Raw genomic sequence first — 14,876 nt, 5'->3', positions numbered from 1 at the left:
TAAGCCTGTGGACATGTTTCTTTCCCAAAATTTGAGGCAACCAATCAAATATTTTCTGGGGATATAAATTGTACAATGATTCTTCAAGGGAACCTCAATGTCTGTTGTACCTTTGAAATTAGTATCTAGTTTGTAATGCATATTATAAACAACAATATGCAATTGATGTCCATACTTTTGAACATGCAAAGAATTTTGTCCAGCCCTCAAAGCTTATAGAGTTCCAGCCAATTCAGATGAATCCTCTGGGACTGACCAGCAAAAACACGAGGTACGATCATGATAGTATAGGTCACTCAGTGTGAATGTGTGTGTGTGTGTGTGTGTGTGTGTGCGTGTGTGTGTGTCTGTGTCTGTGTGTGTGTGTGTGCGTGTGCGTGTGTGTGTGGGTGGGTGGGTGTGGGTGTAGGAGGGTTATACAGGAAGAGTAAAATATACCAGCTGCTTGCGGTTTTCCTCCAGCTGGAGACCCAGGAGTCCCAAGAATGATCCAAGGGTCAGCTAAACAAAAGAATTAGATTGACCGGGGTTAGATTTGGGTGAAAGAAAGAAATACTAGTGCAAATCATAATAACTCTGGATTTTATCATGATAAAAAGTGACAGATCAATAAAATCATACTCCCGGTACTAAAGCTTAATTTTACGACTTAACGTCTCCTAGCTAGACTTGCTCATTAGGACATGCATTAAAATCTGTCTTGTAACATCGTAGGACAATAACATTGTAAAGTAATGTGAAATAATTTGTTCACGTTTGTAGAAAATTGCTTTAAATTACTAAATGATAGTTACACTGAACTATTATGTTTCGGATAACATCTTGTTTTGAGAAATGTGATTCTGCATTAAACAGTATTGTTAAGTTTTAAGAAATGTATTTTGGTACAAGGTCTTTCTTACCTTCACAGCTGCTGCAGTAATGGATAATGTTGTGTTTTCAGATACATCCATATAATATAATTTGCAATGATAATTGTAACAGTAAAAAAAAGTAAAAAAAAATAATACTGATGTGCTTCAGAAGTGCTTATGATTTTTTGTTAACTTTGTTGATTTTAACCTGCAGGCTTGCCATGATAGAACAAAAAAGGTTTTGATTTATTTCATGGTGAGATTAGAGGCAGTTCCAGAGTTGAGAAGTTTTATTCATAGAATTTTTAAATGAAATATTTATTTTACAATCGATTGATGTGAATTCCTTAAATATCAGTCAATTTAAAATGTTCATCAAATGTCACTTTGGTGAGAGAGCTGTATTTAACTCACTGAAAAAAATCCCTTGGAATTTCAAATACAGTAAAGAGCTCTTACAAATGGGTCAATGGAAAAAATAACAATACTTGAGTTTCACCTGCCTTATCACTGAAGGTTTGCTCTAATATCAGGATCAATATCAAATTCATCAGTTGAAATGTGCCTCTCAATCAAACTCTTTTTGCAAGATAATAGTGATTGAGACCAAGTTTTTGGCTGGTATTGTGGGACTAAAGCATCGCACCACTAGTTTCATAATGTGTACCACATGGTGGAAACTATTTTGATATGTTTTGAAACTTTCAGCAGGGTTCCTTGGAGCCACATATTTTTTTCTGAAAATCCAATCAATCTGTCAACTTGCTGAAATGCTCAGAGAAATGTGTTACTTATTTCAGAATAAAAGAAAATCCACTCACAATGACTCCTGAGAGGTACCCGGTAACATTCAAGCTTTCTGTACGGGTTGTTGCATAGACTCCAAGCACCACCAGCAGGAGTGACAGACTGAGCATAACCAGTATGAGCCACAGAGCTCTCTTTAATCTCGTTGTTATCTCTGCCAAAAACAAAAGGAAAAAAGCATTTTAAGATTAAAAAAAAGACAAACAGTAACTACAATAGTAGAATAGTAACTAAGGAATTAAGTAATATTAACACGTTATAAGATGTTTATAAATAGTACTATGTCTTAATAAGCATATGCTATTAATTGTACATTATAAAGCACATTGTTATAGGCAGAATTACAAGCTGATTAACAACAGTTGTACTCAAGGATTTGTTGATGTGTGGTCATTAACTTGCTAATGATATCCATCCATCCATTATCTACTATCTCCTATAGACAGGATTGCGGGGATTGCTGGAGCCTATCCCAGCTGTCACTGGTTGAGAGGTGGGATACACCCTGGACCAGTTGCCAGTTGATCGCAGGGTCACATAGAGAGACAAACAACCATTCACTCTCTCATACACACATCTGGACAATTTCCCCTGTGTATTGTAGGAGGAAACTGGAGAACTCAGAGGAAAGCCCGGATAAAACATGCAAACTCCACACAGAAAGGCCCCCTATGGGAATCAAATCAAGGTCCTTCATTCTGTGAGATGGAAGCCCTTACCAACGTGCTGCCATATCATTATTAAGACTCTTGAAAATTATATAAATTATAGCTATAGTTGTTGTTTTTAAGATCCCTACAATTTGTATCATTATTGATTATACACTTTGCGCCATTATAGCAACCAGATCAAAAGGAGGAGCAATACATTTTAAAGTTAATATAGGCTGCCATTCAAATCCTCAAGAATGACCTATAAGAGCGATAAAATGTCTTGAAGTCCACAAATCGATTTCTGAAGTGACTTCTAATACCTGAGTATCTATCCTGATACATTTTTATAAGAAAGTGTGTTTTGAAGATTGGGATGATCTTTTTTTCATACCGGGCAGCTCTGAAGTTTATAACTTTTTGTAAGAGAATTTATAACCGCATCAATGTAAACACTATTAATGCAGGCTCAGGAAAGCACGGGCCAGTGTCTCCCTCAGCCAGCCTCGGGGGGCACAGGCCAGTGTCTCCCTATCCCCAGAGATGACAGAGTGGTAATTGGTCCAGACTTCAACGGGCATCTTGGTCCAGGCTACAGAGGGGGTGAAGTAGTGATGGGCGGATTTGGCATACAGGATAGGAATGCAGAGGGAGAGCTTCCAGATGATTGGACAACTACAGCTAATGTTATCAGAGAGACAGGTACTTGGTATGCCATCTGGAAGGAAAGTATATAAGGAGACTTGGTGATGGAATGACGAAGTGCAGGAGTACATACAGAAAAAGTGGTTTGCAAAGAAGAAGTGGGACACTGAGAGGACAGAAGAGAACAGGAGTACAGGGAGATACAGAGTAAGGTAAAGATAAGGGCGTATGATGACTTGTATGCTCAGTTGGAGGAGAGAATGATCTACGATGGTTAGTGAAATAGAGAGATAGAGATGGAGAGGATGAACAACAGGTCCAAGTGATTAAGGATGGAGAGGGAAATGTATTGAAAGATGCTAGAAGAGTGATGGGAGGATGGAAAGAGTGCTTTGAAGAGTTGATGGCAAGGGTAGGAGAGGTGACTATTGAAGACCACAAAGTAGTAGACATTAGTAAAAGTGAAGTGAGGAAGGCATTGAAGAGGATGAAGAGTGGAAAGGCAGTTGGTCCTGACGATATACCTGTGAAGGTGTAGAAGAGTCTAGGAGGGGCAGCGGTAGAGTTTCTGGCTAGATTATACAACAGGACCTCAGGGAATGAGAAGATGCCTGAGACGAAGTGTGATGGTGCCCATTTTTTAAGAAAAAGGGGGATGTGCAGAATTACGACTACTATTGAGGGATAAAGTTAATGAGTCATACAATGAAGTAATGGGAGAGAGAAGTGGAAACTAGACTGAGAGCAGAAGTCAGCATTTGTGAACGGAAGTATGGCTTCATGCCTAGAAAGAGTACTACAGATGAAGTATTTGCTTTGAGAATGCTAATAGAGAAGGACAGAAAAGGCCAAAGGGAGCCGCATTGTGTTTTTGTAGACTTTAGAAAAAGCAAATGACAGGGTGCCAAGAGAGGAACTCTGGTGTTGTATGATGAAATCTGGAGTGGCAGAGAAGTATGTTAGACTGGTGTAGGACATATATGTTAGCTGTGAGACAGTTCTGAGGGGTACTGTAGGGGTAACAGAGAAGTTCAAGGTGGAGGTGGGACTCCATCAGCTCTGAGCCCCTTCGTGTTTGCAGTGGTGATGGACAGGCTGACAGATGAGGTTAGACAGGAATCACCATGCACCATGATGTTTGCAGATGACATTGTGATCTGTAGTGAGAACAGGGAACAAGTTGAGGAAAAAACGGAATAGTCATTTGACGCTTTTATTTATGTGCGTGAATGAGGGGAGTCCAGGTAAACGGTGAGGCCGCACGGGATGGAGATCAGGAAGTTGGAGGATTTCAGGTACTTAGGGTCAACAGTCCAGAGCAGCAGCAGAGAGTATGGAAAAGAGGTGAAGAGATGGGTCCAAGCAGGTTGGACTGGGGGGAGAAAAGTGTCAGGGGTACTATGTGATAGAACACTATCAGCCAGAATGCAGTGGTGAGACCAGTGATGCTGTATGGTCTAGAAACACTTACAATGACCAAAAGACAGGAGGCTGAGCCAGAGGTTGTAAAGATGAAGATGCTAAGGTTCCCTTTGGGATTGACCAGTATGGATAGGATCATGAATGAGTCTCTCAGAGGAACTGGCTTTTCAGAGGAACAGCACATGTTAGATGTTTTGGAGAGAAGGTCAGAAAAGCCAGACTGAGATGGTTTGTTCATGTATAGAGGAAGAATAGTGAATATTTTGGTAGATGGATGTTGGAATTGGAGCTGCCAGGCAGCAGGTCTCAAGAGAAGATTTATGGATGTAATGAGAGTGGATATGAAGGTAGTTGGTGTGAGATATAGGATAAAGACAATAGGGTTAGATGGAGATGGCTGATTTGCTGTCGCGACCCCTGAAGGGAAGAGCCAAAAGGAGAGGATCAATGTAAACACTGTAAAAATGAAATTATTAATTTCATATAAATCTGTATCTGAAAAGTAAGTCTTCTTCTTTTGGCTTTTCCCTTCAGGGGTCGCCACAGCAAATCAACTTTCTCCATCTAACCCTATTCTCCATACCCTCCTCTCTCACACCAACTACCTTCATATCCTCTCTCTCTACGTCCAAAATCGTCTCTTTGGTCTTCCTCGAGACCTCTTGCCTGGCAGCTCTAATTCCAGCATCCGTCTACCAATATATTCTTTATCCCTCCTCTGTACATGACCAAACCATCTCAGTTTGGCTTGTCTGACCTTCTCTCCAAAACATCTAACATGTGCTGTTCCTCTGATAGACTCATTCCTGATCCTATCCATCCTGGTCACCCCAGAGAAGAGAGAACCTCAACATCTTCATCTCTGCAACCTCTAGTTCTGCCTCCTGTCTTTTCGTCACTGTAACAGTTTCTAGGCCATACAGCGTCACTGGTCTCACCACTGTCTTGTACACCTTTACTTTTATTCTGGCCGATAGTCTTCTATCACATAGTACCCCTAACACTTTTCTCCAGCCATTCCAACCTGCTTGGACCTGTCTCTTCACCTCTTTTCCACACTATCCGTTGCTCTGGACTGTTGACCCCAAGTACCTGAAATCCTCCAACTTCTTGATCTCCACTCCCTGTAGCCTCACCATTCCACCCGAGTTCTTCTCATTCACACACACATATTCTGTCTTGCTGCGACTAACTTTCATTCCTCTCCTTTCCAGAGCATACCTCCACCTCTCTAGATTTTCCTCTACCTGTTTTCTGCTCTCACTACAGATCACAATGTCATCTGCAAACATGATGGTCCATGAGGATTCCTGTCTAACCTCATCTTTCAGCCTGTCCATCACCATTGCGAACAATAAGGGGCTCAGAGCTGATCCCTGATGAAGTCCAACCTCCACCTTGTCCCGATATTCAAAGTCCCTACTCTAAGTCCCAGGCTCTTTCCTTTCCTCCTCTCTCTCTGCTTCTGAACACACTCTCCTCCTCTTCTAAAGTAAGTGTGTTGTAAAATTAGTAATGGAGAAGTTATAAAGTATAAAATGCAAATGTTTAATTTATTCTAATTAATGTAGCTTCAACTTTTGATTAAACGATGTTTTGACCACATGCACTCTCCATCATTGATGTTTTGACAGCAGTCTTCCTGTATTATCTTAATTTCAAGGTCAACTAAACAAACTTGATTTATTATCATTTGATTTAATTCACCTAATCCCATTTTCAAAGCAGTGATGCTAAATCCATGTTTCTGTGGACTTTCCATCACAGCCATTTTTTCATTTTTTCATTTGTACTGTATATTGTATTAAAGATAAACATATGATCAAGTATGCTCTTGATACAGATCAGGTTAATGAAAGAAAAATGTTCAAGAAAATAACTGAAAGTGATAATGGGGTAGGTCATTATTGCTTATCCACCCACAACATGAGTTATTTTCTATACAATGAATTCTGTATAGGAGGAGCAGTCTAGTCAGACACTGGGCCATGGGCCAACCAACCATTCCCATAAATTCCATCAATTTGCTTCATGCCTCGGTAGAACAAAGCAAAATAATCCACACAAAATCTAAATCCCCACCATCGCATGACTTTATTTATATAAGTAAAATATGTCAAATTACATATATGAAATTTTATGTTTTTATGCTGTCACCCTGCGAAAAACCTCAAAGTTGAATTTATGTGGCCAGGTAGTTTGAAATTCATTTTGTGTGTTATGCAACACCACACGCTATGATATATTACTAAATACAGAATATATTAATATATATACATTCTATATATATTATAATTAAAATATCATACTGACATATATGATACATATATATCGTTTACAATGTAATTATTAATGAACAACTGCAGACTCAGCACAATAAATAAAAATTCACTCTAAATCTTCTCCCTCTAACAGTCCTCTGTGTGCAACCGAATTGAATTATTGGTAATAAACGAGCAACCATCGGTCACTACTTCTTTAAGCCAAACCTAAATTATGACTGCGTCTTACGGACCAGACATCAAAACAAAGACACAGTGTTTGCTATTAAATTCTACGTCAGAGTGAAAAGAAAAAATCTTAGCAAAGTTTTAATTTTATAATAATTAAAAATTCAGATCTGTACCAAATGTCTCACTGCGGTTACACATAATACAATACGTATCCTCCAATAAAGAACTTCAGTTCAGTCTGTTTTAGGGATACGGCTTGACCCTCTTCATGAATGTATTGCTGGTGAAATAAAGAAAATCTGGCTATTAAGGAAAATCAGGTGCGAATTTCCAACTTTTTTGGAATGTCAATTCTGTTTAAATCAGTAGCCTGACATTCATGTGCCGTTTCATCTTTTGCCTACCTGTGTCGCGGATCCTCGGCTCCGGTTTGCTCGCCCCCACCTGCATCCTGGCAGTCATGCTCGATTCTCCGTCACACCGCAACAACCTCAGTAGTATTAAGGCTTTTTATTTCTCTCATTTCACTGTTTCGTCGTACTGTTAAACCGACTGTCACACCGCCCTCTGCAGACAGGAATGCGTAAATGAATTGGGACAGTTCGTGTAATTCGTTGAAAGGAAGAAAATACATTTTTGTTGTGATGAAAAGTGAAGTTGACACATAAATGTGTGTAGATAGATAGATAGATAGATAGATAGATAGATAGATAGATAGATAGATAGATAGATAGATAGATAGATAGATAGATTTGATTATGCTTGAGCTCAAAGCTAATAACTGCATACATTAATTGGAAATCCTTAAATAAATTTCTCCTGGAAGATTGTAAACTCTCTTAAGATCAACAAATCATTGATAAACTTTCATAATAATGTAAAAAAAAAGGTCGGCAAGGACTTACCTGCATATTTGCATCACTCAACCATAAATCAATATAAACATCTGGATAGTTTGGCATGGGCCATCATATATGTCCTTTATATCTCTAATTGAGCTGCAAAACTTAAAAAAAAACAAAGCTCAGGTTCTCACTTTGAAAAAGGACAATATTACCTTCTGACTTGTGCAATTTGGCATGAAGAGGTATCTCACACTGGCATAGTCTGATGCCTTTAAAGGGCACTGTCAGGCATCTACCAATCCTCTCTAGTAACCTTTCTTATTTGACTGGTGAGCTAGAAAAAGAGACAAAGCTGCTTTTACTTTCTTCATGGAATCCATCAGCACTGACATAGTTAGGAGATATCATCTTAGAGTCAGGAAAGAATTCCCCATCCTACTTGATGGGGCCTAATTTGAAGTTTGGGACTTTTTAACTACCTGATGCCAGATCTGATATCACAGTGTAAAGCATTCAACTGCCTCAATTTGTAATCACCAAAGCACTGGAAGAGGTAGATTCATGGTCAAATAAAGAATGGTACTTAAGTAGAAGTATTTTCACACCAAATTCTACAAGACAGATATCAGAAATACCGTAAATTGAGTTACATTAAAGGAACAGATGAACATATTGGGAAGTCAGCTTGACGGTAACTGTTTAAAGTCTAAGTTTGGATACCACATCATATTTTGGGAAACTAACCTTTTTGAAATTTTCTGAGCATACCACGGCAATACTTTATTTAGCAGTCAGTGTGTACTGCTGTCTGTAATAAAGACATTATTATGTTGACAGCCAATTCAATACTGCAAGGCAACAGGCCAAAATCCATGAGTTCCACCCGTTTGAGAAAAGATCAAATGCTGTGTGCAACAGCTGTACCTCTGCAGGCTCTGCATATTCAACCACTAAAAGGAAACAATAGTCCCCTCTGCTAAGCCCAGTCACTGAGTCATTTGAAAAACATTCAACATGAATTTGACAACAAATATTTGCTGTCCCACTTGTGAATTTATTGTACTTTGGATTTTTGAGACTAAAAAGCATACCACTATCAAACAACCACATGGAGTTGCAGAGCCATGAGCATGAATAGCATTAGTAACCGAATACTATATAATGAACAGAACTTCTATTATATCAAAAGATATTTAGTAAATTTTAATGTAATGGTTGTAAAAACAATTTTGCTGTATTATTCTGCAAGAAGAGGAGGAGGAGTGCATGTTTGGAAGCAGAGAGAGAGGAGCAAAGGAAAGAGCCTGGGACCAAGAGTAGGGACTTTGAATATCAGGACTATGACAGGAAAAGGTAGAGAGTTGGTTTACATGATGCAGAGAAGGAAGGTGGATATACTGTGTGTCCAGGAGACCAGGTGGGAATGTAGTAAGGCTAGAAGCTTAGGAGCAGGCTTTAAGTTGTACCCTTATGGTACTGACAAGAAGAGAAATGGATAAGAAGTTATCTTGAAGGAGGAGTTTGTGAGGAATGTTCTGGAGGTGAAAAGAATGTCAGGTAGACTTATGAGTCTGAAACTGGAAATTGAAGATGTGATGTTCTATGTTGTTAGTGGATATGCCCCGCACTTGGGATGTGAGTTTGAGGAGAAGGAGGAGTTCTGGAATGAGTTAGATGAAGTGATGGAGAATATCCCCAGAGATGAGAAAGCAGCATTTGGAGCAGACTTCAATGGACATGTTAGTGAAGGCAATAGAGGGGATGAAGAAGTGATGGGCAGATTTGGTATACAGGATAGGAATGCAGAGGGACAGATGGTGGTTGATTTTGCAAAAAGGATGGAAATGGCTGTAGTGAACACCCTTTTCCAGAAAAAACAGGAACATAGGGTATCTTATAAGCGCAGAGGTAGGAGCACGCAGGTAGACTACATCTTGTATAGACAAGGTAACCTGAAAGAGATCACTGACTGCAAAGTAGTTGTAGGTGAGAGTGTAGCCAGACAGCATGGGATGGTGGTTTGTAGGATGACTGGTGACAAGGAAGATCAAGAGGACAAAGACAAAGCAGCGGACAAAGTGGTGGAAGCTGAAAAGGGAGGAGTGTTGTATGGTTTTCAGGGAGAGCTTGAGAAAGGCTCTGGGTGGTCAGGGTGAGCTTCCAGAAGATTGGACAACAGCTAATGATATCAGGAAGACAGGTAGAAGAGTACTTGGTGTGTGGAGGAAAGTAGATAAGGAGACTCGGTGGTGGAATGAGGAAGTGCAGGAGTATATACAGAGAAATCGGTTAGCAAAGAAGAAGTGGGATACTGAGAGGACTGAAGAGAACAGACAGGAGTACAGGGAGATACAACGTTAGGTTAAGATAGATGTATCAAAGGCAAAACAAAGGGCGTATGATGATTTGTATGCTCGGTTGGATACTAAGGAGGGTGAGAATGATCTATAAAGGTTGGCGAAACAGAGATAAAGATGGAAAGGATGTACAACAGGTCCAGGTGATTAAGGACAGAGGGAAATGTATTGACAGATGCTAGAAGAGTGATGGGAAGATGGACAGAGTACTTTGAAGAGCTGATGAATGGGGAAAATGAAAGGGAGGCAAGGGTAGAAGAGGTGACTATTGTTGACCACAAAGTAGCACAAATTAGTGAAGTGAGGAAGGCATGAAAGAGGATGAAGAGTGGAAAAGCAGTTTGTCCTGATGACCCATGGAGGTGTGGAAGTGTCTTGGAGAAGCAGCAGTAGATTTTCTGACTCGATTATTCAACAGGATCTTAGAGAGTGAGACAATGCCTGAAGAATGGAGACGAAGTGTGATGGGGCCTATTTTTAAGAATAGAGGGGATGTGTATAATTGCCGCAACTAGAGAGGGATAATGTTGATGAGCCATACAATGAAGTTATGGGAAAGACTAGTGGTAACTACACTGAGAGCAGAAGTAAGCGTTTATGAACAGCAGTATGGCTTCATGCCTAGAAAGAGTACTACAGATGCAGTATTTGCGTTGAGAATCCAATTAGAGAAGTACAGAGAAGGCCAGAAGGAGCTGCATTGTGTTTTTGTAGACCTAGAAAAAGCATATGATAGGGTGCCAAGAAAGGAGGTGGGACTCAATCAGGGATCAGCTCTTAGCCCCCTCTTGTTCACAGTGGTGATGGACAGGCTGACAGATGAAGTTAGACAGGAATCTCCATGGACCATGATGTTTGCAGATGACATTGTGATATGTAGTGAGAGCAGACAACAGGTAGAGGAAAATCTAGAGAGGTGGAGGTATGCTCTGGAAAGGAGAGGAATGAACATTAGTTGCAGCAAGACAGACTATATGTGTGTGTATGAGAGGAACCTGAGGGGAACGGTGAGGCTACAGGGAGAGGAGATCAAGAAGCTGGAGGATTTCAGGTACTTGGGGTCAACAATCCAGACTAAAGGAGAGTGTGGAAAAGAGGTGAAGAGACAGGTCCAAGCAGGGGATGGATGGTTGGAGAAAAGTGTCAGGGATAGACTGAGAGGGTTCGGTCATGTACAAGGGAGGAATAGAGAATGTATTGGTAGACGGATGCTGGAATTGGAGCTGCCAGGCAAGAGGTCTCGAGGAAGACCAAAGAGAAGATTTATGGACGTAGTGAGAGAGGATATGAAGGTAGTTGGTGTGAGAGATGAGGATACAGAGACTAGGGTTAGATGGAGAAAGCTGATTCGCTGTGGCAACCCCTGAAGGGAAAAGCCGAAAGGAGAAGAAGAATTGTGCATGTAATTATGTTCTGACTTTAACTGTGTGTACATACATACATACATACATATTTATGTGTGTGTATATATGCATACACAGAGCATATATATACAGTAGCATTGACAACTATGGATAGATAGATAGATAGATAGATAGATAGATAGATAGATAGATAGATAGATAGATAGATAGATAGATAGATAGATAGATAGATAGATAGATAGATAGATAGATAGATAGATAGATAGATAGATACAAAGTGTAGTGAGTCATAAATGTCGGGATTTATGTTGATGCTCGTTTTCTGCATGATTTTGGGGTGCTGGAAATAATGTGGGTATGGTTTGGGGTGCAATGAATTCTGGGTTGTTCTTTTTTTACCTGGAATTGAGCGGGAACAGTTAGTTCTGTTGCAGGCTCGTGTAGCGTGGCTGTGGCCAACAACAGCCATTAAACAGACGCTTTACCGTAACCCGGGTCTGTCCCTGAATGAAGCGCTATGATATATAGGTATCAAGATACTTTGACAAACATAATATTTTAATCCAATGACATCGACAAATGAGAGGATATTCATGATATAATGACTACAAATGACATGTTGCACTGGGTAAAAATACTCATTATATCCTTTTATTACAACCTCAGTAGTATTAAGGCAGACAGGAATCTATTGTAAGTTCTATTGTAAACAAGGGCAGGCAGAACCAATCACACCCCATAGTTTCTCCCCAATGCACCTCTTTAGGGAACTGCTGACAACGACAAACCAATTTCCAAGAGCACCAACATACAACCCACAATCAAAAAAAACACATAATTTATATGGTTACAGTCTTCCCTTGCTACCAGTAGAAATATTCCCATTTCACAACCTGCCTGTCACAAACACATAGCATATGAGAAAATAACCCAATATGTGTAAAGGTAGAATATATCCATAAATTCAGCCAGCCAGCAACTTGTTGGAAAATATCCCATAGAACATGTACACTCCTTGACATTTGCAAGACAGCGTGAACAGATACCTGTGAACGTCATGACATATCACCGCACCCCTTATAACAGAAAAACCCATTAGGGGGTGACTAAGTGTAATCACAGTCCAACAAGTGACAAAGTATCTGTACTTAAGGGGATGCCTCACTTGGCGGCCACTGCGGGACATGAAGCCCACAGGTCCCTGAGAGAGTGACCCAGCTGCAGTGGGGCCCACAGGTGGGAAGGGGGATGAGGGGGGGGGGGGGGGGGGGAAGTGAGGAGGAACAGGTGGAATACTGTGCCAAGCACTCGTGATGGAAGTCGGTGTGGGCTATCTCCCAGCATCAACAGGCACATGTGGAGGGGTGGAGGATGAAAAGGCAAGGCCCCTGACAAGGCCGTGAGGCGTGGGGCTGGTGCAGTGCCCACCTCAGCAGGTACAGCAGGTGCCTGTCTGACCAGAGAGGAATCTAGAAAAGTCCCTTTATAGGAGGAGGTTAACATATTACAAGTACATACCTGTTGCCAGATGACGTAACAGGAAGTTCCGTGATGTCAGCAGCAACCTTCTGAAAGGGCCTCTCAGCATAGATCGACTGCAGGGGAGCTCTTTCATGAGGTGTGGGACAGTTCCGTGACTGACATGGCAAACACTCAGTACAAAACCTATGAACATCACATGTCATATTTGGCCAATAATAGATACGCCTAACTTTCTGAAGTGTGCGCTCCGCACTCAGGTGACCACTGAACTGATTACCATGCAACCCCGTCAATGCTGTGGGCAAAACAACCTGGAAGTTAGCAGGTTTTGAGTTTTGTAGAAAACTCAAGGCTGGCCTTGAGTTTTCTACAACAACTTTAGGAAGTCATGCCACAGTTTTCTCAGTGTGGGGGAGGAGCGTTTCAAATGACCAATGGGTGGCCGCCGCCTGTCATCACATTGCCATGCTATGACCTCCCTGAGACAGACATCATCATGTTGCTGTTGTTGTTGTTCGCCCAGGTCAACAGAAAGTGTGTGACTCAGTTCAGGCAAACCTGTAACAGTTTTATCAGTTGTGTCCCTGTTAGGCAATGCTGTGGAGTCTGTGGTGGTGATTGAAGAGGCAATGCACTGGACAGTCTTGTTGTGAGCCTCAGTGGTCGGACGCCTAGACATGGCATCTGCATTAGCATGCTGTCTGCCTTCACGGAGTAAGAAGTCATGGTTGTACACATCCAGCTTGAAAATCCATCGACTGCTAGGGTCACTGTCTACAGGGGTCTTCCTCAGACTCAGTAGGGGCTTATGCTCTGTAATCAAAGTGAATGGGCTGCCAGAGAGAAAGTGTTTAAAATGTCTCACAGATCAAACAACTGCCCAGGACTCACGGTCAAATGTAGACCATTTTCTTTCAGATGGACTGAGGGTGTGGCTTGCATAGGCAATAACAAGTTCCTTATCATCTTGTCGTCGGGACAACACAGAGCCAATGCTGTTTTGTGAAGCATCAGTGTACAAGAGAAAAGGTTGTGTGAAAATCGGATGTGCCACAATTGGTGGATGAGTGAGAGCATGTTTCAGGGATTGAAAAGCATCCTCACAGTCAACAGTCCATTTGAAGATTGCCCCCTTGTGTGTGAGTATGTGCAAAGGAGCTGCAATGACAGAAAAGTTCTTGATGAACCTGCGGTAGTAAGAGCACAGTCCAATAAAGGCTCTCACCTCCGTGGCTGTCCAAGGTGTAGGCCATCTCCGAACCTTTTCGAGGTTTCTTGCATCTGGTTGCAGCCCCCGATTGGAAACAACATGTCTGAGAAAGGGGACTTGTGGTTGTGCAAACTGGCACTTCTTGGCTTTCAACTTGAGACCGGCTGAGCGGAAACGTTTGAAAACCTCTGTAAGACTCTCGAGGTGATCCGTAAAAGAGTGACTGAAAACAAGGACATCATCCAGATAAATCAAACAGTCTTTACATTACAGGCCGTGAAGCACCAGCTCCGTTAGTCTTTGAAATGTTGGTGGAGCTCTGGTTAAGCCCATAGGCATAACCTTGAACTGGTACAGTCCACTGCCAGTGGCAAAAGCTGTTTTCTCCTTGTCTTGTGCTTCAAGCTCGACTTGTCAATATCCACAACACAAGTCTATGGTACTGAACCAGCAAGCACCAGACAGGCTGTCGAGACCATCCTCTGGTCGTGATAGGGGATACGAGTCTTTAATGGTGACTGCATTTATCTTTCTATAGTCAGCACAGAACCTATAAGTACCATCCTTCTTTCTAACGAGGACAACAGGGGAAGAAAATTTCTCTCCCCTACGTCCAGTATGGCCTGGTGTGGAAGCAGGAAGTCCCAGCCTAGGATTGCAGGCTGTGCAATGTTCCTGACCACTTGAACTATGTGGTTGAACATCTCATTAACTAGCCTGATAGTGATAGAAAGTGTGCCTAGGTTATCTAAATAGTCACCTGTCACTGCCCTAGGTAAGATGCGTT

At 41.3% G+C, this 14,876-nt stretch overlaps 1 protein-coding gene across 1 annotated transcript in view; it reads right to left on the bottom strand.

Annotated features, from left to right (window-relative positions):
* The window catches only part of LOC147224268 (transmembrane protein 255B), a 36,227-nt gene extending 28,858 nt beyond the window's left edge, over positions 1-7,369 (bottom strand). Inside the window, exons 1-3 of the mRNA XM_086164653.1 lie at positions 7,236-7,369; positions 1,676-1,815; positions 439-501 (exon numbers count right to left, since the gene is read on the bottom strand). Of these exons, the coding sequence (XP_086020779.1) occupies positions 439-501; positions 1,676-1,815; positions 7,236-7,293 (261 nt within the window). The 5' untranslated portion in view covers positions 7,294-7,369. The remainder of the gene's footprint in view (positions 1-438; positions 502-1,675; positions 1,816-7,235) is intronic.
* Between the last annotated feature and the right edge of the window lie 7,507 nt (positions 7,370-14,876).

Source organism: Fistularia commersonii, chromosome 18 (assembly GCF_037954325.1).
Source record: "Fistularia commersonii isolate RoL2024-O1a breed Wild chromosome 18, RoL_Fcom_v1.0, whole genome shotgun sequence".
Taxonomy (NCBI): Eukaryota; Metazoa; Chordata; class Actinopteri; order Syngnathiformes; family Fistulariidae; genus Fistularia; species Fistularia commersonii.
This window is presented reverse-complemented; position numbering and strand designations above follow the sequence as displayed.